Source organism: Penicillium oxalicum, chromosome VI, assembly GCF_001723175.1.
Source record: "Penicillium oxalicum strain HP7-1 chromosome VI, whole genome shotgun sequence".
Taxonomy (NCBI): Eukaryota; Fungi; Ascomycota; class Eurotiomycetes; order Eurotiales; family Aspergillaceae; genus Penicillium; species Penicillium oxalicum.
This window is the reverse complement of record NC_064655.1, coordinates 1,793,729-1,815,853: the sequence shown is the minus strand read 5'-3', so window position 1 is coordinate 1,815,853 and position 22,125 is coordinate 1,793,729. Positions and strand designations below refer to the sequence as shown.

Here is a 22,125-nt window from a genome sequence, read left to right as displayed (position 1 = left end):
CACGTGTATTATGAGGCTGATATGAGTAACGGAAGGCCACTTCGACTTACCCCCTGCTCTCACTGTTCAATCTCAGTCCCGTTGTGACCCCCCTTCCTGTCTCCATGAGGATTGGAACCTCTATAACGCTAGTCCCATTAGACATAGTATTTATGCTCTTGGGCCCTACTCTATGAGAGATAACCGATGTTTGGTTCCATCAATTTCCATTGCGTCTCAGTCATGATTGCCTGATAGATACAGCAAGAGCATGGACGAAAGAGGATGTTGGGTTAATTTTCGCTTGCCATCTTTAGTCCGCCCACTCCGTTCGTATGCCGCGCCAAAATTAGAGCCACTTGGAAATCACGATCCAAGCACAAGGTAGCTACCGGATTCGCTGTCAACAAATTAGGGAGGTTACAGTCAGTGGCTGAGGTGCCAAGTGACACAAGAAGTGGCTGCCAGTTGACGAATTGGGCCGAGCCAAAAGTCTGGACAAACGCGCCCACGCCCGCCGTTCCCCCCCAGTCCGTGTGGTCTCGTGGTCTGTGCTCCCCGGCCTCGACCTGAGGTTCATCATACTCACCCGCAACCAACGTTCACCTTCCCTTCTCCCGCAAAACCTACCATCTTTGCTCTGCAATCCCAAAGGCTGGCTTCCAATGTCCAGTCTGTGGGCTCGCTCGCAAACATGGCGCAAGCGAGTCCGATCAACGATGTGACCCAGCGTTTGTTCACAGACCTCAAGTCGAAGAATGACGACGTCAAGTCGCGAGCTGCGTTTGAGCTTCATGATTACGTCGTGGCAGTCTCTCGAGGTACGTTGCATGTGTCTTGATAGCTGAGATGTGAGGAATGCCTATTGACCTGTTCATGTCTTCACTACTCACAGATTGGCCCTCGGAGAAGTTCAACGAGTACTACAATCTCGTCAGTCAGAGAATCGCGCAGCTAGTGGTCACGGGCAACGACGCCAGCGAGCGAGTTGGCGGTCTCCTAGCACTCGATCGGTTAATCGATTTCGATGGAGTTGACGCCGCCCAAAAGACTACCCGTTTTGCAAGCTACCTCCGCAGTGCCCTCCGAAGCAACGATAATGGTGTCCTGGTCTGCGCTGCCCGATCGTTAGGGCGGTTAGCGAAGCCTGGTGGCGCACTCACAGCAGAACTTGTTGAAAGTGAGATCCAATCTGCTCTGGAATGGCTTCAGTCAGAGCGACAAGAAAGCCGGCGGTTCGCTGCTGTTCTTGTCATTCGGGAACTGGCTAAGGGCTCCCCCACCTTGCTTTATGGATTTGTACCCCAAATTTTCGAGCTCGTCTGGGTTGCGCTCCGGGATCAGAAGGTACTCATTCGAGAGACAGCGGCGCAAGCGGTAGGAGAATGCTTCGAAATCATCGTCGCTCGAGATTCATCAGTCCGACAGTCCTGGTTTGCGAGGATCTACGAAGAAGCCTTGCTTGGTCTCAAGTCTCACAATGTAGACTGGATCCACGGCTCCTTGTTGATTCTCATGGAGCTTTTCTTGAAGGGCACGATGTTTATGAAGGAACACTACAGGAATGCCTGCGAGATTGTGCTGCGGCTCAAGGACCACCGGGACACCAAGATTCGCACTCAAGTCGTCATCACAATTCCTATTCTAGCATCCTACGCACCTGCAGACTTTATCGAGTCATATCTCCACAAGTCCATGGTCTACTTGCAGGCTCAACTCAAGAAAGAGAAGGAGAGAAATGCCGCATTCGTTGCTATTGGCAAGATTGCCAATGCAGTTGGACCAGCCATCAGTGGCTATCTTGACGGCATCATTATCCATATTCGCGAGGGCCTAGCGATGAAGGCGTAAGTGGCCCAGCGGGAGGTGAAAGGCTGTATCGATCACTGGCTGACCTCAAGCAGAAGAAATCGAGCAGGAATCGACGAAGCGCCCATGTTCGAATGTATCAGCATGCTCTCTTTGGCAGTCGGACAGGTCCTCAACAGTCACATGGAGCAACTTCTCGACGCAATTTTTGCCTGTGGTCTCAGCAAATCACTCACGCAGGCCTTGGTTGACATGGCCCACTACATTCCTCCCATCAAGCCCACAATCCAGGATAAATTACTCGATATGCTGAGCATCATATTGTGCGGCACACCATTTCGACCACTTGGGTGTCCTGAGAATCGCCTTCCTCCGATGCCTGCGTTTGCGAGAGACTTTGGTCCCCAGGAGAGCTACTCCGACTCCGAAATTGCACTCGCCCTGCACACTCTTGGTAGCTTCGATTTCTCCGGGCACATTCTTAACGAGTTTGTGCGCGACGTTGCAATCAACTACGTGGAGAATGACAACCCTGAGATTCGGAAAGCCTCGGCCCTCACATGTTGTCAGCTCTTCGTTCATGACCCCATCATCAACCAAACAAGCGGTCACTCAATACAAGTCGTGAGTGAGGTCATTGACAAACTCCTGACCGTCGGAATTGGTGATCCGGACTCCGAGATTCGACGCACTGTGCTTTGGTCATTGGATCGAAAGTTCGACCGTCATTTGGCTCGCCCAGAGAACATTCGATGCTTGTTCTTAGCCGTGAATGACGAGGTGTTTGAGGTCAAGGAAGCGGCCATTTGTATCATCGGTCGCCTCTCAAGTGTCAATCCAGCCTATGTCTTCCCTCCATTACGGAAGTTGCTGGTTAATTTGCTGACTGGGCTCGGGTTCGCCAACACTGCCCGTCAAAAAGAGGAAACCGCTCAGCTCATTAGCTTGTTTGTTTCAAACGCGACGAAGCTGATCAGGTCGTATGTGGATCCCATGGTTTCAGCTCTGCTACCCAAAACGACCGACAGCAATGCAGGCGTCGCCGCAACCACCCTCAAGGCAGTAGGAGAGCTCGCCAACGTGGGAGGGAATGAGATGAGAAGCTATCTGCCCCAAATTATGCCAATTATCCTGGAATCGCTACAAGATCTGTCTTCTCACACCAAGCGCGAGGCTGCATTGCGGACGCTGGGTCAACTGGCTGGCAATGCTGGGTATGTCATTGATCCATATCTCGAGTATCCAAATCTGCTTGATGTCTTGATCAACATCATCAAAACAGAGCAGACAGGATCCCTGCGCAAAGAGACTATTAAACTTGTGGGTGTCCTTGGTGCTCTTGATCCTTACAAATACCAGCAGATCAGTGATGTGGAGCCAGACGTTCACCACATCAACGAGGTCAAGAATCCGACAGATGTTGCGTTCATCATGCAGAGTCTTACCCCATCGAATGAGGAGTACTACCCCACAGTAGTGATTCACACGCTGCTGCATAATATTCTTAAAGAAAACTCTTTGGTACAATATCACTCCGCCGTGATTGATGCAATCGTCACCATATTCAAGACATTGGGCCTCAAGTGTGTTCCATTCTTGGGGCAAATCGTCCCTGCATTCATCGCTGTCATCAGAAGCTCGCCAGCTAGTCGCCTTGAATCATACTTCAACCAAATGGCTATCCTGGTCAACATTGTGCGTCAGCACATCCGCGCCTTTTTGCCCGAAATCATCGATGTCATTCGAGAGTTCTGGGATGCATCCTATCAAGTTCAAGGGACAATCTTATCTCTTGTTGAGGCCATTTCTAGATCATTGGAAGGAGAATTCCGGAAATATCTTGCGAGATTAATACCCCTCATGTTGGACACTCTCGAGAAGGATACCACGCCCCGCCGGCAGCCATCAGAGAAAATTCTTCATGCCTTCCTTATCTTTGGGTCCAGTGGCGAGGAATACATGCACTTGATTATCCCTGCTATTGTGCGCCTGTATGAGCGCCCACAAAATCCTCAGAGCATTCGCAAATCAGCCATCGATAGCTTGACAAAGCTCTCGCGGCAAGTCAACGTCTCCGACTTCGCCTCTTTGATGGTTCACTCTCTTGCTAGGGTAGTTGCTAGTGGTGACCGTATCCTACGTCAGGCCGCCATGGACTGCATTTGTGCTCTGATATTTCAGCTTGGGCAGGACTTTACCCACTTCATTCACTTGTTGAGCAAGGTTCTGAAGCAGAATCAGATCGCGCACGTCAACTACCAGATATTGGTGACAAAGCTTCAAAAAGGCGATCCACTCCCACAAGACCTGAACCCCGAGGAAAATTACTCCTTCCCTTCGGATGATACCAATTTCGCAGAGATTGGACAGAAAAAAATCGTTGTCAATCAGCAGCATTTGAAGAACGCTTGGGACTCGTCGCAAAAATCCACGAGGGAGGACTGGCAGGAATGGATTCGCCGCTTCAGCGTCGAGCTCCTCAAGGAATCTCCCTCTCCGGCGTTGCGAGCTTGCGCCAGCCTGGCAGGTATCTATCAGCCCTTGGCGAGGGATCTCTTCAATGCCGCATTTGTATCATGCTGGACTGAGCTTTTTGACCAATACCAGGAAGAGTTGGTGCGCTCGATCGAGCGGGCTCTAATATCACCAAACATATCGCCAGAAATCTTGCAGATTCTTCTCAATCTAGCAGAATTCATGGAACACGATGACAAAGCTCTTCCGATTGACATTCGTACCCTTGGGAAATACGCTGCTAAGTGTCACGCCTTTGCGAAAGCTCTACATTACAAAGAACTTGAGTTCGAGCAAGACCAGAATTCTGGCGCCGTTGAGGCTTTGATTACGATCAACAACCAGTTACAACAGTCTGACGCCGCTATCGGCATACTTCGAAAAGCACAAGCATACCGCGACGTGGAGCTGAAGGAGACGTGGTTTGAAAAGTTACAGCGCTGGGACGAAGCTCTCGCTGCTTACAAACGGCGCGAAAAGACCGACCCAGATTCATTCGGCATCACAATGGGAAAGATGCGCTGCTTACACGCTCTTGGTGAATGGAAGGTCCTCTCCGATCTCGCTCAGGAGAAATGGAACCAAGCGTCTTTGGAGCATCGCAGAGCTATTGCACCCCTGGCTGCAGCCGCGGCATGGGGTCGTGGTCAGTGGGAGCTGATGGACTCCTACTTGGGTGTCATGAAAGAGCAATCTCCTGACCGATCATTCTTTGGTGCAATTCTGGCCATTCATCGCAACCAGTTCGACGAAGCAAACATGTACATTGAGAAAGCACGGAACGGGCTGGACACAGAACTTTCTGCTCTGCTCGGAGAGTCATACAATCGCGCATACAATGTGGTTGTGCGTGTGCAGATGCTTGCTGAATTGGAGGAGATTATCACTTACAAACAACATGTTGGTGACCCCGAAAAGCAAGAAGCGATGCGGCAGACCTGGAACAAGCGTCTGCGGGGGTGCCAGCAAAACGTTGAGGTCTGGCAGCGTATGTTGAAGGTTCGGGCTTTGGTCACCGCGCCCCGCGAAAATCTCGACATGTCGATCAAATTTGCAAACCTCTGCCGCAAATCCAACCGGATGGGTTTGGCTGAAAGATCGCTGGCATCCTTGGAGATGGTCATCAGAGATGGCAACGGCACACGGGTGATTGTACCTCCAGAGGTGACGTACGCCCGGCTGAAATTTGGCTGGGCCAACGGTAATCAGCCTGAAGCTTTGGAGGAGCTCAAAAGATTTAACATGGAGCTCAGTGAGGATCTCACAAAGTTCAATAGCATCCTCGCCATCCAGAATGACAGTCACACCATGAACGGCGTCAATAGCCTCGCAGACCCTAGTCACCCGGACGCTATTAGTCTCCGAGAACGCATCGGAGACATTGGGAAAACCAAGAAACTTCTATCTAAGAGCTATCTGCGCCAAGGAGAATGGCAAAGAGCACTTCAAAGGGGCGAGTGGAACGCAGACAACGGCAGGGAGGTCCTTGATGCGTACTCGGCTGCTACACAGTACAACCGTGATTCTTACAAGGCATGGCACGCCTGGGCCCTCGCCAACTTTGAGGCAGTCCAGACTATGGAAAGCGAGGCCAAAAAAGCCAACAAGGATAAGAAGATCCCCGCCTTGCCTCCTTCTCAGGGACTGATCGACCATGTGATTCCTGCCATCCGCGGTTTCCTGAGGTCAATTGCTCTATCTTCTGCTTCTTCGCTCCAAGACACGTTACGATTACTCACCCTCTGGTTTGCCCACGGCGGAGACCATGAGGTCAACACAGTTGTGACCGAGGGCTTTTCGACTATTAACATTGATACTTGGCTTTCTGTTACACCTCAACTCATCGCCCGAATCAACCAGCCCAACATTAGAGTCCGTGGTGCGGTGCACAGGCTACTTGCGGAAGTCGGCAAGGCCCATCCCCAGGCTTTAGTCTACCCGTTGACCGTGGCCATGAAGTCCAACGTCGCGCGGCGCTCCCAGTCGGCAAGCAATATCATGGAAAGCATGCGCCAACACAGTGCCAAGCTCGTTGAACAGGCCGATATCGTTAGTCACGAATTGATCCGTGTTGCGGTGCTTTGGCATGAGCTGTGGCATGAAGCGCTGGAGGAGGCCTCGCGGCTCTATTTCGGCGATCGCAACGTTGAGGGGATGTTTGCGACATTGGCACCCCTCCATGATATGCTCGATAAGGGCGCGGAGACCCTCAGGGAGGTTTCATTCGCCCAGGCCTTTGGACGAGATCTTGCCGAGGCCAAACATTACTGCATGCTGTATCGACAGACCGAGGAGATTGGGGATCTGAATCAAGCGTGGGATCTCTACTACACTGTGTTCCGCAAAATAAGCCGCCAGCTCCCACAATTATCGGTCTTGGATCTCAAATACGTCTCTCCTCGCCTCAAGGATTGTTCAGCCTTGGATCTGGCTGTGCCTGGTACCTATCAGAGTGGTCGTCCCGTCATCTGTATTGTCAGCTTCGACCCAGTCCTACACGTCCTACAGACCAAAAAACGCCCTCGTCGGATGACCCTGACCGGAAGCAATGGGCAATCTTACATGTACTGTGTTAAGGGACATGAAGATATTCGACAAGACGAACGAGTTATGCAACTATTCGGGTTGGTCAATACTCTTTTGGACAACGATAGTGAAAGCTTCAAACGCCATCTTTCTGTTCAGCGTTTCCCCGCTATCCCGTTGTCACAGAGCTCTGGCCTTCTTGGATGGGTGTGTAATAGTGATACATTGCATGCTCTGATCAAAGAATACCGTGAAAGTCGTCGAATTCTTCTAAACATTGAACACCGAATCATGCTTCAGATGGCACCGGATTATGACAGCTTGACGCTGATGCAAAAGGTTGAGGTCTTTGGATACGCCATGGACAATACGACGGGCAAAGACCTTTATCGGGTACTGTGGCTCAAGAGCAAGAGCTCCGAAGCTTGGCTTGAGCGACGCACCAACTACACCCGATCCCTTGGTGTCATGTCGATGGTCGGATACATCCTTGGCCTCGGTGATCGTCACCCGTCGAACCTTCTCCTTGATCGGACCACTGGCCATGTCGTACACATTGATTTCGGTGATTGCTTTGAGGTGGCTATGCATCGCGAGAAATACCCTGAGCGGGTCCCCTTCCGCCTGACTCGTATGTTGACCTTCGCTATGGAAGTGAGCAACATTGAGGGAAGCTACCGTATCACCTGCGAGGCGGTCATGCGGGTTCTGAGGGAAAACAAGGACTCTCTCATGGCTGTGCTCGAAGCTGTAAGTCTTTCTGGTTCCTATCATCCTCCCCATTTCCTCTAGATTTCCTTCCTCATCTTCCGATTGATCTCGAACGTTGACTGAGCTCATCTACCTAGTTCATCCACGACCCCTTGATCAACTGGCGCCTGGGAGCACAAGAGTCTCCCGACCGCACTACTCTTACCGCAGAGCGCCGCCAGTCGCTGATTGAAGGTCTCAACTTTGAGCATGGCCTGCAATCCAACAGTGTCGCCCGTCCCCGACGTCCCTCTATTCTGGAGGGGGGTATCCTCGACGTTCAAGAGGGCGGCACCGAAGCTCGTGAGGCTCAGAATGCCCGTGCTCTGCAGGTCCTTGCCCGAGTTCGGGAGAAGCTGACCGGCACTGATTTCCGACACAATGGTGAGCTGAACATCAGCGACCAGGTGGACAAATTGCTCGCACAAGCTACCAGTGTTGAGAATATCTGTCAGCACTGGATTGGTTGGTGCAGTTTCTGGTAGAGGGTTACTATTCTTTTTACTCCTCTTTCTGGAGCCCCTCTGGACCCGTGGGCTTTCCTCTTGATTTCCCTGAGGATTGCTGGTCTCTCCTCGACGTGTCATGATGATCTCCGTTATTTGACTTGTTCGTATTCCTCATTCACCTTGCGTTTATTTTTGAGCTGTGTTTAGAGTAATTCCCCTTTTTGTTCGCGCGAGGTTTCTTTTTTCTTCTGTTCGCCTGGGCCGTGGGCACCGAACCTTTCGTGGGTGGTGGTTTCTACCTCCTGCGCTCGATTCTCCATGAAGCCTTTGGATATTGTTTCTTTCCTGCTGTGTCTATGACCTGTAATGAATAGATTCATTTTTTTTAAATCATGATTTTCTGGCAAAGGAATCGTGATAACCAGTGCATTTGGTTACGCTTGAATGGTGACAGTTACCAGGCGATCTTCCGTAATGGACTCATTTCATGTGAAAGATCAAGGATCTGGACCAAGATTATGTTGAGTTCCGTTAGAATCGTGGGATGAATTATTATACGACTCACCGATTGATGAGACTTCAACTGCAACCTCAGCTTTTCTCATTCCTCTAATCATATTTGTTTAGCCTTGCTTTCACCCTACCTGTGTCGATCGTTGGGACTTAGCTGCCATGTATGCGAATATTTACCTATCTTTTTTTTTTCTTTTTCTTTTTTTTTCTCATGCCGAGGTCACTTTCGAGTCTCCACCCGATGAGGAGAAGCTGCCCCCCCCCCCCGGACTTCACGTTCCTCACAAGCTCGGGCCTCTCCTGACGACATCTTCTATTCCCACTCTCGACCTCCCTCTTTCGTATCTGCACTTTTTTTCTCAGACCATCCGATCATGGGCGACTGAAGCTGTTCATCTGTGCACCGCCAAAATGTCTGCCCCGGACGTATCCGCTACGACAGCTGCCCCCGCCCCCGGCCCAGATGACACACCGAATGTTCACCCGGTGGTTCGTGCCGCGCTGCGACTGAGCTTGAGCACCAAAGAGTATCGGGTTCTTCACAGTCTGGTGGTGTCTCGCGCTCCAGGGGCACAGAATAAAATCATTTCACCCTCTCGCTATGATGCCATTGTGCACTCGAAAAATCGCCGCAATGAGGCCGCCGTGAGAACCTCGTTGAGGGTCTTCGTGGGTACTGGCGCTACCCTGAAATTGCTTGAGGCGATTGTCAGTCGAATTCGCGGAGGGACAGCGCAGTAAGCACATTCTTCCTTACAATCTCAACGAGGGCGCCATCTTATGCTTGGCGTGCTTGTTCTCCTCTTCTTCTCCCCCTTTTCTTTCTTTTCTGTGAGAAAGTCCTCGTGGAAAGGCTGTCCTGGCTAACTGCCCTCGTAGGAAGAAAGTCCGTGGCCCACTTCTTCAGTCACCCAAATTCCGCCTTTCCCTTTCTCTGTCCCTCCTGCTTCTGCTACATCGCCTTCTGTACCGCTTTCTCACTCGTATCCGTCTCAATCTCTGCACTGATGAGGCTAAGCCGTTTCGTCAGCGCAATCCGCGTATCGCGAGTGCGCTGACCTCACGGTTCGCTCCGGCTGTTGGGGCTAGTTTGGCGGGCTTTGCTCTGGGGATCTGCCCTCAGGACCAACTTCGTCTCACGGTTGCCATCTATACTGGAACTCGAAGTCTGGAGTTCCTCTATAACGTCATGGAGTTGAAGGGATGGCTGGAAGGCCGCCCATGGTGGTGCGGTAGCTGGCTACTCATGCCGATCTCGTGCGCACAGCTGTTCCATGCATTTGTCTTTGACCGGGAAAATACACCCAAGGTTTGTTTGTGACCCAGTCTTGTAAGTGGTGCTGTGAAAAGAGACTAACTGGGAGCATAGTGGCTGGGTAATGTCATTCTGAAGCTCTCTCCAAGCTACATCCCGGGTCGGCCTCAAGGTTTGCCCAAGGACGTCTTCTGGCCAGAGAAAGACCAGATTCTTGATTCCCTCGCATCTATCGCGAGCCTGCGATGGCCGTACGTATTTGCCTCTGGTCATGGGAGAAAATGCCGGACTTGTTGAACTGACTCGCTACAGGGCATACGTCTGTCCAACACTACATCCCGCGGACTCCAACACCCTGCCAGCATCGGTACAGGCAATCTCACCGATCACTGGACCTGCACACCCCGCTATTGCTCATCTTTCCTGCGCCCTCCTTCATCCCAATGTGCCTAGCTGCAGCACGGCCTTTGTGCACCATATCCTTCACTCTGTGCCCCTCTTGGCTCGTTTCCTCACGGTCGTCAGCCTCGCGCTGAGCATTCCTAGATTGAAGAGCATCATGGCTCAGCCAATCACGTCGATTAATAGCCTGAGCAAGAGGATCATCACCTTGACGGCAGTGCTCTCTGCTTCCGTGGGCTCCGCCTGGGGCAGTGTCTGTCTTTTCAACAACGCTCTGCCTCGCTCGACACTGCCAACCAAGCGGTTCTTCCTCAGCGGTGCCATTGCTGGTCTTCCATTTGCGCTTTTGGCCAACAGCCGGAGCGTGTTCATGTACTTCTTTCGCGCTGCCGTGGACTCGGCTTGGAAGACCGGCGTTAAGCGAGGGCTGTGGAAGGGCGGGCGCGCTGTCGAGCTATGGCTGTTTGTGCTTTCTTGGGCTTTGATGGGGTCTATTCTCGAAGCTCACCCGTCGGCTGTGCAAGGGCGGGGTCTTCGAAAGGCGCTGGCATGGTTGCGAGGAGACGGCTTCGTTGATCTGGAAGAGGTCGAGAAGCGGCGGGCTCGGCGGGCCGTGAAAGCCCCCCAGTCCAAGGAGGAGTGATTGAAAATTGATCACAGGATATGCCAGCAGGATGGAAATATCTTTAGCATATTGCGTGATCCCGTTCTGACATTTGTCTTGTAGTTTGGGCGAGAAGGGGGCGGGGGGTGATCGCCCAGGAGAACCACCTCCAAAGACTCCACGTATGAAATGACAGACTAGGATATAACCCTTTGCATCTATTTCCTTTCTTTTTTTCGATCTGACCCGAAGAAAATAGCCACTACCAAGCACGGGATCCCGAACCCGACCATTTCCACGATTGAGATGACCCTATAGTCCAAAGTAGTCACACGTCATCCTGATTTGAAAAAAAAAAAAACAAAAAACAAAAGTAAACCATCACAGCCCGCTGTAAGTTTCCAATGTCATTCTTTCAACCGAGGCCCATGGAATCTCAGATCCCCCAAGTGTATAATCACTATACTAGCACAGATAGCAATAGCAGGACTCATTAACTCGGGAGTGCTTACTAGCATTGGACGACGTGCGTCCAACATCTCAATTTGTCAAGTTCTGCGCACAGAGAGCGCTACTCTCGGTATAAAATCTGGGGGGTTAAATTTCTCCTTGAACCGCTCAGCAGGTTATTGTCTGGGGAAAATGAGGGGGGGGGGGGGGGGCAGGATGGTACACTTTTGAGGGGTGGTGGAATTTGTTGGTGGGTGTGTTCCTTGGTTTCATACACACACACACACACACAGAGAGAGAGAGAGAGAGAGAGAGAGAGAGAGAGAGAGAGAGAGAGAGAGAGAGAGAGAGAGAGAGAGAGAGAGAGAAGGTGAATCAAAATAATAGAGAAAGTCCTCGTCTGATTTCTATGACTTTATAAGAGTCCAAGACAAGAGCGTGGAGGGTGATAGTACAAGTATCTGACAGTCGAGAAGCTGGAGCTCCTTTTTCAGGATCAAAAGCGGAAGGATCTATTGTCAACCTTTTGTAATGAAATGACCAGACGCCCGTCTCTTTCTAGCCTGTCAATGGGCACACATGAAGATCCGAAGTGGAAGATGTACTTTTTTTTTTCGCGCGGGGGTATCAAATCTGTTGACTTTTGTTTTGGGGAGGGGAAGAGGACCGGAGAGTGGAAACGTTGAGGAGAAAAAAAGGCGAAGATAATAGATATGAAAATGCCTTGGGAATAAACAAGTTGAGCGCGCCAAGAAACACAGACACACACATGACGAGAACCGCAGCAAGGGGTATATCTATCGAGGACGGAAAAGCACCAGTTAAAAAAGATGAGCAAGACAGATGATGGGCAAACAATGGGAGTTAAAAAGGCAAAGGTCAGGACATGGGAGGGAGAGCTGAGATGTACAGGGACAAGGGTGATATAGTCTCATGCGTGATGTGAGTCTGGATTCCACACTTCCGGTGGCTTGGCGACTGATTCCCTCGATGAGGCTTGTCGATCATTGGGTGCCAAGCGTTCCGGGTCATAATGGAAGGGATCGGATTGTAGTCCAAAGGTGTGGACGCTGTTGAGGCCTTGGACAGAGATATCTTCCTGTCGACGCTGAGAGCTATCGTGGAAAGAACCCGGAGGAGTATGGATGGCGGCAAGAAGACTGTTCAAGACGGTAAACTCCAGCAACAGCTTGATACTGTAGACCACGGGCTTGAGAGTGGTCTGGACATCAAAGTGATGGGTGAATTCGATAATCACGAGCGAGGCATCCAACAGCACCGCAATCACGTTGACCAGGACGACATTGGCGATGACTCTTGTGCCCCGGCGGCCCTTGAGGGAGAGAACGGGTCGTAAAGAGGTGGTGGTTTCCCACACGTACAAGGCACTGATGATGGTTTCTTGGAGGGCAAACCCAACGAGTTGGATGCGTTCGTAAATTTTGAACGGGTAAACAAAGTCAGTGACTCCGTGATTGGCGCCCATGAAGAGGATGGTGGTCGGAATGTGAAGAATGCAGACATTGACCACAATCATGACGAGAACCCAGCGCTGGTAGCTTTCGTGCGTGGTGATAAGATGGAGTCGAGAATAGAGGACCACCGATTGGCCCGTGACCATGGCATACCAACCCAGACAGATGAGAAAAGCCATGGGGAAGCTGGGAGCGAGGGCGAAATAACGTAAAAAAGATGTGATTGCGTGTAAGAGGATGCCGAGCGTGGCAATGACCATGCTCCAAAAGTAGAGACCTCGATAGCGGCGAAAGGTGTGAAGGATGTAGAAGGAGATTTCTAGGACATTCCAACAAGTGAGGGTCAACAGGCCAGCCATCACCATGGCCATGGCCCGAGACAATTCGACGGGCCCGGTTTCACCACCCATGTTGTCGAGGAATTGATCGACCTAGGTCGATCGAGGGAGGTGAAGACGTGACCGGGGGGGGGGGGGGGGGGGGAAACGTGGACAGGAACGATGAGAGGAAAGAGATGTGGTGGATTCGTCGGTGTCGAAGTATGCTTGAAGGACGATGTAATCATTTAGATTGCTGATCTCGGCATCACCTGGAAGTAGTGCAGATAGAGATGCAGATAAGAGGGACGTTTCTATGACGGACTCGACGGATTTGAGACTGTGATGCACACGACAAGCTTGTGAGTTCATGATCTCCTGACCATCGTGGCAGGTCTGGCAGCTGTCATTGAACAGTCCATTTGGGGAGGTGGAGGAGGTGAATGAAGGAGGAGGAAGAAAGGGGGGAGAGAGAGAGAGTGGCGGGGATGAGAGACGTGAGTGAGAAGCCCGAGATCACCAGTCAGACCGAACGTCACGTCAATCCAAGTGAAAGAGACTTCGAGCCACGGTCGACTGGTCAAAGTAATCATCGGAAAGCCACGCAGGAGACCACTCCCCCAAAGATACGGGGCGCGGCGGCCCAAGGATTTGGATGTGCACGCAGCTCCCGAGTGCTCGAGTGGAGACCCAGACGTTGGAAGTGGAGATGGTCCAGAATCCCGAGTTGGACCCCGTTCAGAAAAGAGTGGGAGGGATGGAATCAGAGAGGGAGTGGAAAGTGGAAAGGGAGGGATCCACGTAGACATGAGAATTTGGCTTTTTGCCCGTCTGGGCATGTCTGGTCGAGGTGCTGTCTGGCGGAAGGAGAACCACCGCGCTCGGAAGAACATTTTCATACGAATATCGAATCACAACTGACGGAGAATGGCACGGTGTAAGAATGCTGGCCGACTCACTGATCTAAGGTACTCATGATACACACCCCGTCTCTTCTTCCAAACGCCCACTCTGCGATGCTCTGAGGATGTATCGAGGCAGAAAAGCAACCCGTTTCAGCTCCGTTGGGTTGCCTTCCACAAGCGATTTGGGGTTCACTTGACATCCGGCGCTGGTGGAGGACGGGGACCTATTGACAAGTCCCTTCGGGGACTGAGTTTCAGCGAAAAGACTCTTGCGTTTGATTATTCATTTTTACGCTTCAGTTTCTCTGTCTTTCCGATCTGACAGTACTTTACAGATGATCACTTTCTTTTGGGGGGACCGCGCGGAAAGAGAGTTCATAACTTCGGCCTGGGATCGATTCTCAGGAGCAACGATATGATTTCCTATTGGTACTGCATTAGATGGCGTAGTGACGATCTACCGTCATGCACGCCTAGAGGTAGATTATCCTCTTTCTTTTAAAAGAAAAAAAAAAATAAAAAAGAGAGAACTAGACTAGTTCAAATGATAGACTAGTGAACGGATGAGGATACTCTGATTCAGCCGCGACCTGCCAGAGACTCCCAGGAATTCCCACTCCTTTATTTCGGCAAAACTTCGCTGGATTCCACATCTCCCAGCTTCCTTTTTCGCCAACCTCGTCCAGGAAAAGTCTGAACGGGAAACGAGGTGCCATGACTATGACTCGGGGGGGGGGGGGCGCTTCCGATTACCATAGTAGGAACTCTCCCCAAAAATAAAGATCTGGAGTCTTGACATCATCCATCGCCTCGACGAACCGGATCGCGGCCCGCCGCTGTGGAACAGGGCGGACACTGGCAAACCTTCACGATGGACGAACAACGCGCCTGAGGGTCGGAGAAAATGTTCATCTGTTTCGCCCCATACTCGAGGGGTCTGGTAATTGTCAGTCTATATGTGTCGTGGTCTCTTCTATTGTCTTGCTTTCTCGGCTGATCCAATAGAGTCAAGCGCAAGGACTCGGTCGGGACGAAATTAAAGTCGCTGGAAGCGATTCACACTGTGACGATCTTTCCACCAAGACGGGTCTCTCGCGTAGTGCTGGCACAGGCCAACACCTCGTCAGCACGAGATGGATCAACAATCCAACTCCCTTCACCCACGCACCGACTGTCGAACAGTCTTCTTTGATCTCATACGTGACGGGTGAAAATTCCAGCATCTCCCATCTTTGCCCCCCTAGTCGAGGCCTCTCTGCTTTTGAATTTTTCTCTCGGTGTAGGTTCTCTCAATACACAAACTAATACACAAACTACTTGGACATGAACCCCGGAACTCGAAAGTCACCCGGACCTGCGCCCGAGCGCTCGTACATACACTCTAAACCATTGCAGTCAAGAATTGTTATTTTTGTAGTTTTTTTTTCCTCAAAAAGTTCAGCAGATCAGAGTGCCAAATGTTCCTGCCTACCAGAGTACCAGAGTCGGGAGAAATTCCTACTCCTAGGATCATTCGATACACGAGACTCCCGGTACCTCAGCTCTCTTCCCCCCACTGTGTCTACATCCAGTCTGCAATGCAACCTTTCGTACTTGGACACAAAGTTAAGCCGATGGGCTTCCACTCTATTCCCCCCCCCATACCCCAAGTGTTGCAGACTCGGCCTGGGCAAAAAAGCACCCGTGGAACCTCACTGGACCGTTCCCAATGACATTGTAGGTCAACAGTAATCTGCACCCGTGTGCCCATCAAAGGCTCGTGCGCAGATCCACATGCAAACATGGGCCACACAGAAAGCTGAGAGAACTGGAGTCATCCCCAGCGGTGAGTAGAGAGACCTCCAAGGGCATGAATAAAGAGCACGGCCATGCATTATCTTAAAGTCTCGAGAATGAGTCGGGAGTTGCCGGAGTGGTATGGAATCCATCACCATCCGGACGGACCCTTTCTTCTTCATCGAGCGCTAATGGTGAGGGGTTAACGAGGAGAAAAATGGTTCAAAGTATACAGTCTGGTCACGCAATCATCAATTTGGCTGACTGCAATGTACTGTCCTTCTATGAGACAGATGATCTACCATGCTGTAACCTCGAAGCACTCAATATCAAAAGGTCTTGAAGACTGGATGTCTCATTGGAAGCTTATCCCCTGCCCTCTCTCCCCCCCTGGACCCCTGGATGACACTCAGGCGGGCTCTTTTCGCCTCACTTGGTCTAGCTCCCCCTTTTTAAGAAAAAAACCCCCCGCTCCCCCATGCAGCATGGATGCGAACAGTCTGGCTGGACAAACGGTCAGATTTACAAGGATGGTGTATGGCGCGTTTCATTACATCAGCAGCTATAGCGAACCTTCACGGACAAGAGAACGAGAGCGAGAGACAGAGACAGAGGAGAAAAAGAAAGGAAATAGCCTTTCGGTTAGCTTACATTTGGTCAAATGTGCAAGCGAGCTTTTCAGGGGATGATCGACAATACATACAATAAGTGCAGTAGTTTGGACACATGGCTTCCACGCTAACTGGTTGAAATCTATACATACCCTCGGGGTGAGGGGAAAAAAAACTACACAATGATCATTGAGAAGGATTCTCAAAGTCTCTGATGAAGAAGCCTCATCATGAACGACGAGCCTCTCACCAAGAAAAACACCCATATCAGCCTGGTCGGTCGGGTCCAGTTCTCGCCAATCTCCACATATCCCCCCTCTGTTCACGCCTCCACTCGTCTACTCTATAATAGCAGACACAGGGAGAGGAGAAAAGGCACACCTATAGCAAGTACGCAGTGGCCACTTGGCAACCCACTTGACAAGGCAGCTACATACTAGAGTCGTAGATTGTACTTTAGGTAAAAGGATCGACGAGGCTCCCGTGCCCACCTCTCCAAAGACACAGTTGGACTGGGCCTCGCCTCTAACCCACTCTGGCAGGTGAGACGGAATCGACACTTTGTATGATGTTGGACCGCAGCTTTTCCGCGCAGGGTTCGTGGGAGGGTCCTCGAGGGTGACTGTCGGTGTCAATTCTATGGTGTAGAGCCCTGGCTTCCGAATTTGGCAGCTGGACGAGACTCAGTGGGAAGTAATTTTTTTTTTTTTGCTTTTCTTTTTTTTCTTTTCTTTCTCTTCTTCCATGCCGCTCGTGTGTGTGTACAATGTGCAGGTGGTGCGGGCTGGCTCTGCGGTCGGCTTCATTTCGGAAGAATTCGAATGAAAGAGTGGAGTTGGTCTTGCAGGCCTGGGGAGAGCTTTGACGTAGTAGTGGATGCTTTCTGTTTTTTTTTTCTTCTTTTTTCTTGGAGGGTGGTTATCAAAGGGGGGAAAACTGATGGACAGTACTCACTAGAGTCACGACGAGTATTCACACTAGTACTTCGGACTCGTTAAAATCGGTAGTAGTCCTGGCTGGGTCTACAATTCTGTACTATCAAGTATAGCCTCGGAATCATTGGATCTTCTCTCCACCTCATGCCAAATGTAAGACAACTGGGAAGATCCAGTGGGGGCGGTAGACTGGGCAAGGACTCTATTTCAAGGAAAGATGGGGGGGGGGGGGGGGGGGGGGGTTTGCTAGCTCACCAAACAGAGGTCTCGAGTCGGATGTGATGGACATTGGAGAACGGGTATCAAGATCTTGGCTTGATCTTCTTTTCGCTTCTGTCTTCAGTCGGACTCTAGACACATCCGGGGAAATCGTATCAAATGGCTTCTGAATAACAGTCTCTTTGTGAGAGGACTAAAGGTGGTCAAAGTATGTACAGGCGCTTGCATGATATGAGGCTTCCCCCAAAAATGGTCGAGTCATCAGAGAGTAAGAAAAAGAAAAAAAAAAAGGCAAATGCATCAAAATCGTATCAACCCAAAAAAGAATGCACAAATGGGAATCTTGGGAAACAGAACCAGGTCAAATCATCACGATTGGTCTAGGAAGGACCGATGAAAAGAATAAATGAAAGAAAAAAACACAAGACACACGTAAAAGAAGAGGAACATCAATGTACCGTCTAAATCATCTTTTTGAGGGCCCGGGATGGAGAAAGAGTTCTACCAGCGGACAACCTTGTTGGGGAAGAACTCATCGATGAGTTCCAGGTAGTAAGGCTTCAACTCCTCGGCACTGGGGACATCGTCGCTCTTGCTGTACAGGTCATAAGGGTTGAAGGCCTTGACCGCACGAAGCATCTCTTGGTCGTGATCATTCATCAGCTCATGGTAGGCGCCCGCATTGTGCCAGGGGTAGAAGGAGTGATAGCGAATCATGGCAAGAGCCTCGTCGGGGAGCGTAGACTGCTCCTTGGCAATGTGATAGAGGTATTCATCGTGGCCCCAGGAGAGCATGACCTGGTCCAGCCCACAGCCGGGACTGTAGATGCCAAACTTGGTGTCGTAGATGGAATGGCCAAAGTCCTCGTTATCTCGGAAAGACTCTCGACCATAGATGATCCGCTCGTCAAAGGCACAACCAACGGGGAAAGTGTCGCCCACAACGTCCCACTGCCCCTGCGCATCGAAGAAGAAGAGCAATTTACCCAGATCGTGGATCAGCCCGGTCAATTGCATCCAGCGAGGCTTGCCATCGCGGCGAATGGCCTCGGCCGACTGCAGCAGGTGTTCGATCTGGGAGAGACTGGTGTCGGGGTCGGACTCGTCGATGAGGGTGTTGAGCTTCTCCATGGCCTCCCAGACGGTCATTTCCGCCCGAGTCTTACTGTGGAAATCGTGGCGAGCCTTGAGGTTGTAGGCCACGCTTTGCTTGGTGTGTTGCTCCTTGTAGAAATTCTTGACACGGTCACAGGCGTCCTCATATTGACGAAAAGTGGTCTTGTCCTTGGCTTTGTCGAACTCGGACTCGTCGTACAGACCCTTCTCCGGCTGTGACGTAAGCGTGCTCTTGAGGACGTTGACTTGGTCGATAGCATCAGACAATTCCTCCAGGGCCTGCCCATCTCGTTGCTTGTTGAAGATGGGAGCGGCTGGTGTGTCAGCTGCAATAGCGACGGGTGCCATTGTGAGAGATGCTGTTTGAGGATGTGTGGTCGAAAGTAATCCAGTCGAGAGTTTCCGTATTCAACTCAATTCGTATGATCCAACAACGGCCCAATGGAGTTTCACTGTCAGGATCCTCTCTTCACGGTACAATCTGCAGTGGCGGAATGAAAAATTGGTGTGTTGGAGTGATTATTTCTTGAGATCCTCGAAAACGTCTGATCCATATATACGTCCAGTTCAGCCCTGGGTTCCACGACCGACCAGGCGCCTGGCCAACCCGCATCTCGATTTCCGATGCGGAGAGCAGCATGTCTCTGATGGAGTGGTCTGCGGATTGTGCGTTCTTGCGATCGGACCCAGCACAACCCTATCATGATTTGCAGTGTGGACAGGCATCGAGCAGCATCGTGGAGCTCCCAGCAGGACCAGCACGGATTCCAGAATCCGACCCGAGAATCTCTGGATTTAGCCCCGTCGGCGTCCCAGGGCTGCAGGGGGGCGAGAATGGACGCCGGCGTGGCAGTGATTGGATCGTGGCAGTCCTTTGTGGAGAGCAGATCGAAAAGAACTTCCAGTCACGACCTTTTTCCGGGACGGTGTCTCCTTAGTCAGCCCGCATGGTCATGTGTCACGTGGCTCACGCTGGATTTCGGTTTCCGGCTGCGTGACTTTGGTGACTGTATGGGCCCCTGGACGTCTTTTGAGGAATCAAGGATTTATCCTGGTAGCTAGGAGGATTCTAGAGTCGTCAATCCATTTCCGGATCGATCTTGAGTTCCTCACAGACACTCATATCGATATCGTTCGATGGCTGATTCATTCCCGACACGGCTCAAATATACGTCATGCGTCGTCAACACCTTTGCCAGAGTATCATGGCGGCTATAGAATGTGGTCTGTACTCTTCTCGTGGGCCGGTACTCGGTTGATCTCCGGTTGAACGTCCTCCGAATGGCGCCTGTCCAGTTGACTGTCCCCTCCAAGGGCCTCTGCACTGTGTAGTCGTTATTTGGACTCGTTGCCATACTCGGTCTCAGCGTGACTGCCGAGTCATCGAATTCTCGTTTAGCCTCCATTGCAATGATCACTCTCCATGCCCCTTTGACTCGTCTCAAAGGCCATGCCGTTGTTCAGACTGCAGTCACAGCACTCTAGTCGGTACAAACACACCGAGCCGACGATGCGGGGCACCTGCGTCATCGTGCTTGTGCCTGATCTCATTTCTCGAGACCGTCTCTTCCACGACTGTTCTCGTTCACCATCTGCACCCGCAAAAGAAAAAAAAAAAGGACAGAAGACATACGAGGCGATACCAATTGAGGAACAAAACCATCCGACTTTCCCAAGATGTCCCTTGTTCTCGGTCTGTACCGGTAGCATGAAGGGTCACACGGGACAGTCAAGTACACAGAGAATGTGTAGTGCCCCTCACCCCCACGCGGGGAAGAGACCCAATCCACTTGTAGCCTGTCAGGTCGCCGGTCGGGGTATCTTTATATCGAGCGAGCCAAAAACAGAAAGACCGAATGCCCCTCCTTTTGGTCGACAGATCGGACGGTCCTTTTCTCCAGCGCCGAGTCGTGGGGGTCTTTTGGCCCCGCGTAGCCTGTTTCTTGACACGAATCTTAAACATAACACATTGACCGATTACCTCGACCTGCTTCGTACTTCACTTTTCCTCTTACTCCGATATCCTGCTCCATCCTTCAAACATACCCCGACTCCCCATCCAACACATACCAAAAACAAAATGGCTGCCGCAGACGTCCGCTTCAAATTGAACACTGGCGCCGAGATCCCCGCGCTGGGCCTGGGTACATGGCAGTCCGCCCCCGGTGAGGTCGCTCGCGCGGTCTACCACGCCATCAAGGTCGGATATCGCCACATTGACGGAGCCATGTGCTACGGTAATGAGAACGAGGTCGGCCAAGGAATTAAGCAGGCGATTGACGAGGGTATCGTCACGCGCGAGGACCTCTTTGTGACCACCAAGCTGTGGTGCACCTATCACGCTCGTGTCCAGGAGGGATTGGACGAGTCTCTTCAGAACCTGGGCCTTGACTATGTGGACTTGTATCTGATGCACTGGCCCTTGGCCATGAACCCGAATGGTACGTTGACCTCCTTTCGCGAATGCCTTGTGCCCTTTTAAAAGCCCCAACACTCCCCCTTGGGTGCGCCCGAAACTGTGATCCCAAGCGCAATTGAAACGATTCTGACACATTATTCTGTCTTTTTTTGGGATCTTTTACAGGAAACCACCCCATGTTCCCCAAGCTTGAAGACGGCTCGCGAGACATTGTCCACGACCATAGCCACGTCACCACCTGGAAGAGCATGGAGAAACTTGTCGGCTCCGGCAAAGTGCGCGCCATCGGCGTCTCCAACTACAGCGTCAAGTATCTCGAGGAACTCCTGCCCCAAGCTACCGTTGTCCCCGCCGCCAACCAGATCGAGAACCACCCGTCCCTGCCCCAGCAGGAGATTGTCGACTTCTGCAAGCAAAAGGGAATCCACATCACCGCGTACAGCCCCCTCGGCAGCACCGGTAACGTCTTGTTCAAAGCCAAGCCCATCGTCGAGGTTTCGGAGAAGCGTGGTGTCTCCCCGGCTTCTATTTTGTTGAGCTGGCACAGTAAGATGATCATTCCTCCTCCTTTTCTCTCCTTTTCCACTCCCCAGCAGCACAATCGCTTCCCCAAACTCAGACTGATTCTTTCTCTTCCCCAACCACAGTTGCCCGAGGATCCTCTGTCCTGGCCAAGTCCGTCAACCCCGATCGTATCGAGGCCAACCGCAAGGACCTGATCCACCTGGACTCGGAAGACATGGCCACCATTCAAAAGTACATTGACGAATTGGCCGCCACCAACTCCTTCCAGCGTCTTGTCTTCCCCCCCTTCGGCAAGACCTTTGGATTCCCCGACAAGGAGTAAAGTTCTCTGCATACAACGCAAAATCTAGACTTTTAGACTTGGAGGCAGAGAGGGGGGGGGGGGGGGGGAGAAAAGAAAACGAATGGGACGTTTGGATTTCCCTTGGCTTTTTTCTTCTGTTTTGATTTTATCATACTTAGACAGAGACCGGTCTTGTCGGGGATAACTTCAGTAAGCTAAAAGCGACTGCCCGTGACCGCCGTTTCAAGAGAACATGAGTGTAATTGATGATACCAATGGAATGAGATATACGA

General features: G+C 51.4%; 5 protein-coding genes across 5 annotated transcripts; 3 read left to right on the top strand and 2 right to left on the bottom strand.

Annotated features, from left to right (window-relative positions):
* Nucleotides 1–673: 673 nt before the first annotated feature.
* Nucleotides 674–8,063, top strand: POX_f07920 (Serine/threonine-protein kinase tor2; the record flags this gene model as incomplete). Its single annotated transcript, XM_050116707.1, has 4 exons — nt 674–800; nt 875–1,826; nt 1,884–7,578; nt 7,677–8,063. 4 exons carry the CDS (start codon nt 674–676, stop codon nt 8,061–8,063), a joined length of 7,161 nt encoding a protein of 2,386 aa, XP_049966846.1.
* Nucleotides 8,064–8,951: 888 nt separating this feature from the next.
* Nucleotides 8,952–10,840, top strand: POX_f07919 (uncharacterized protein; the record flags this gene model as incomplete). The annotated part of the gene is made up of 4 exons (XM_050116706.1): nt 8,952–9,277; nt 9,420–9,849; nt 9,910–10,046; nt 10,108–10,840. 4 exons carry the CDS (start codon nt 8,952–8,954, stop codon nt 10,838–10,840), a joined length of 1,626 nt encoding a protein of 541 aa, XP_049966845.1.
* A 1,342-nt stretch (nt 10,841–12,182) lies between these two features.
* POX_f07918 (uncharacterized protein) lies at nt 12,183–13,136 on the bottom strand (the record flags this gene model as incomplete). The annotated part of the gene is made up of 1 exon (XM_050116705.1): nt 12,183–13,136. One exon carries the CDS (start codon nt 13,134–13,136, stop codon nt 12,183–12,185), a length of 954 nt encoding a protein of 317 aa, XP_049966844.1.
* Nucleotides 13,137–17,990: 4,854 nt separating this feature from the next.
* Nucleotides 17,991–18,953, bottom strand: POX_f07917 (Inositol oxygenase 1; the record flags this gene model as incomplete). The annotated part of the gene is made up of 1 exon (XM_050116704.1): nt 17,991–18,953. One exon carries the CDS (start codon nt 18,951–18,953, stop codon nt 17,991–17,993), a length of 963 nt encoding a protein of 320 aa, XP_049966843.1.
* A 1,732-nt stretch (nt 18,954–20,685) lies between these two features.
* Nucleotides 20,686–21,871, top strand: POX_f07916 (D-galacturonate reductase; the record flags this gene model as incomplete). The annotated part of the gene is made up of 3 exons (XM_050116703.1): nt 20,686–21,046; nt 21,190–21,570; nt 21,672–21,871. The coding sequence occupies 3 exons, from the start codon at nt 20,686–20,688 to the stop codon at nt 21,869–21,871; spliced, it is 942 nt and encodes a 313-aa protein (XP_049966842.1).
* Between the last annotated feature and the right edge of the window lie 254 nt (nt 21,872–22,125).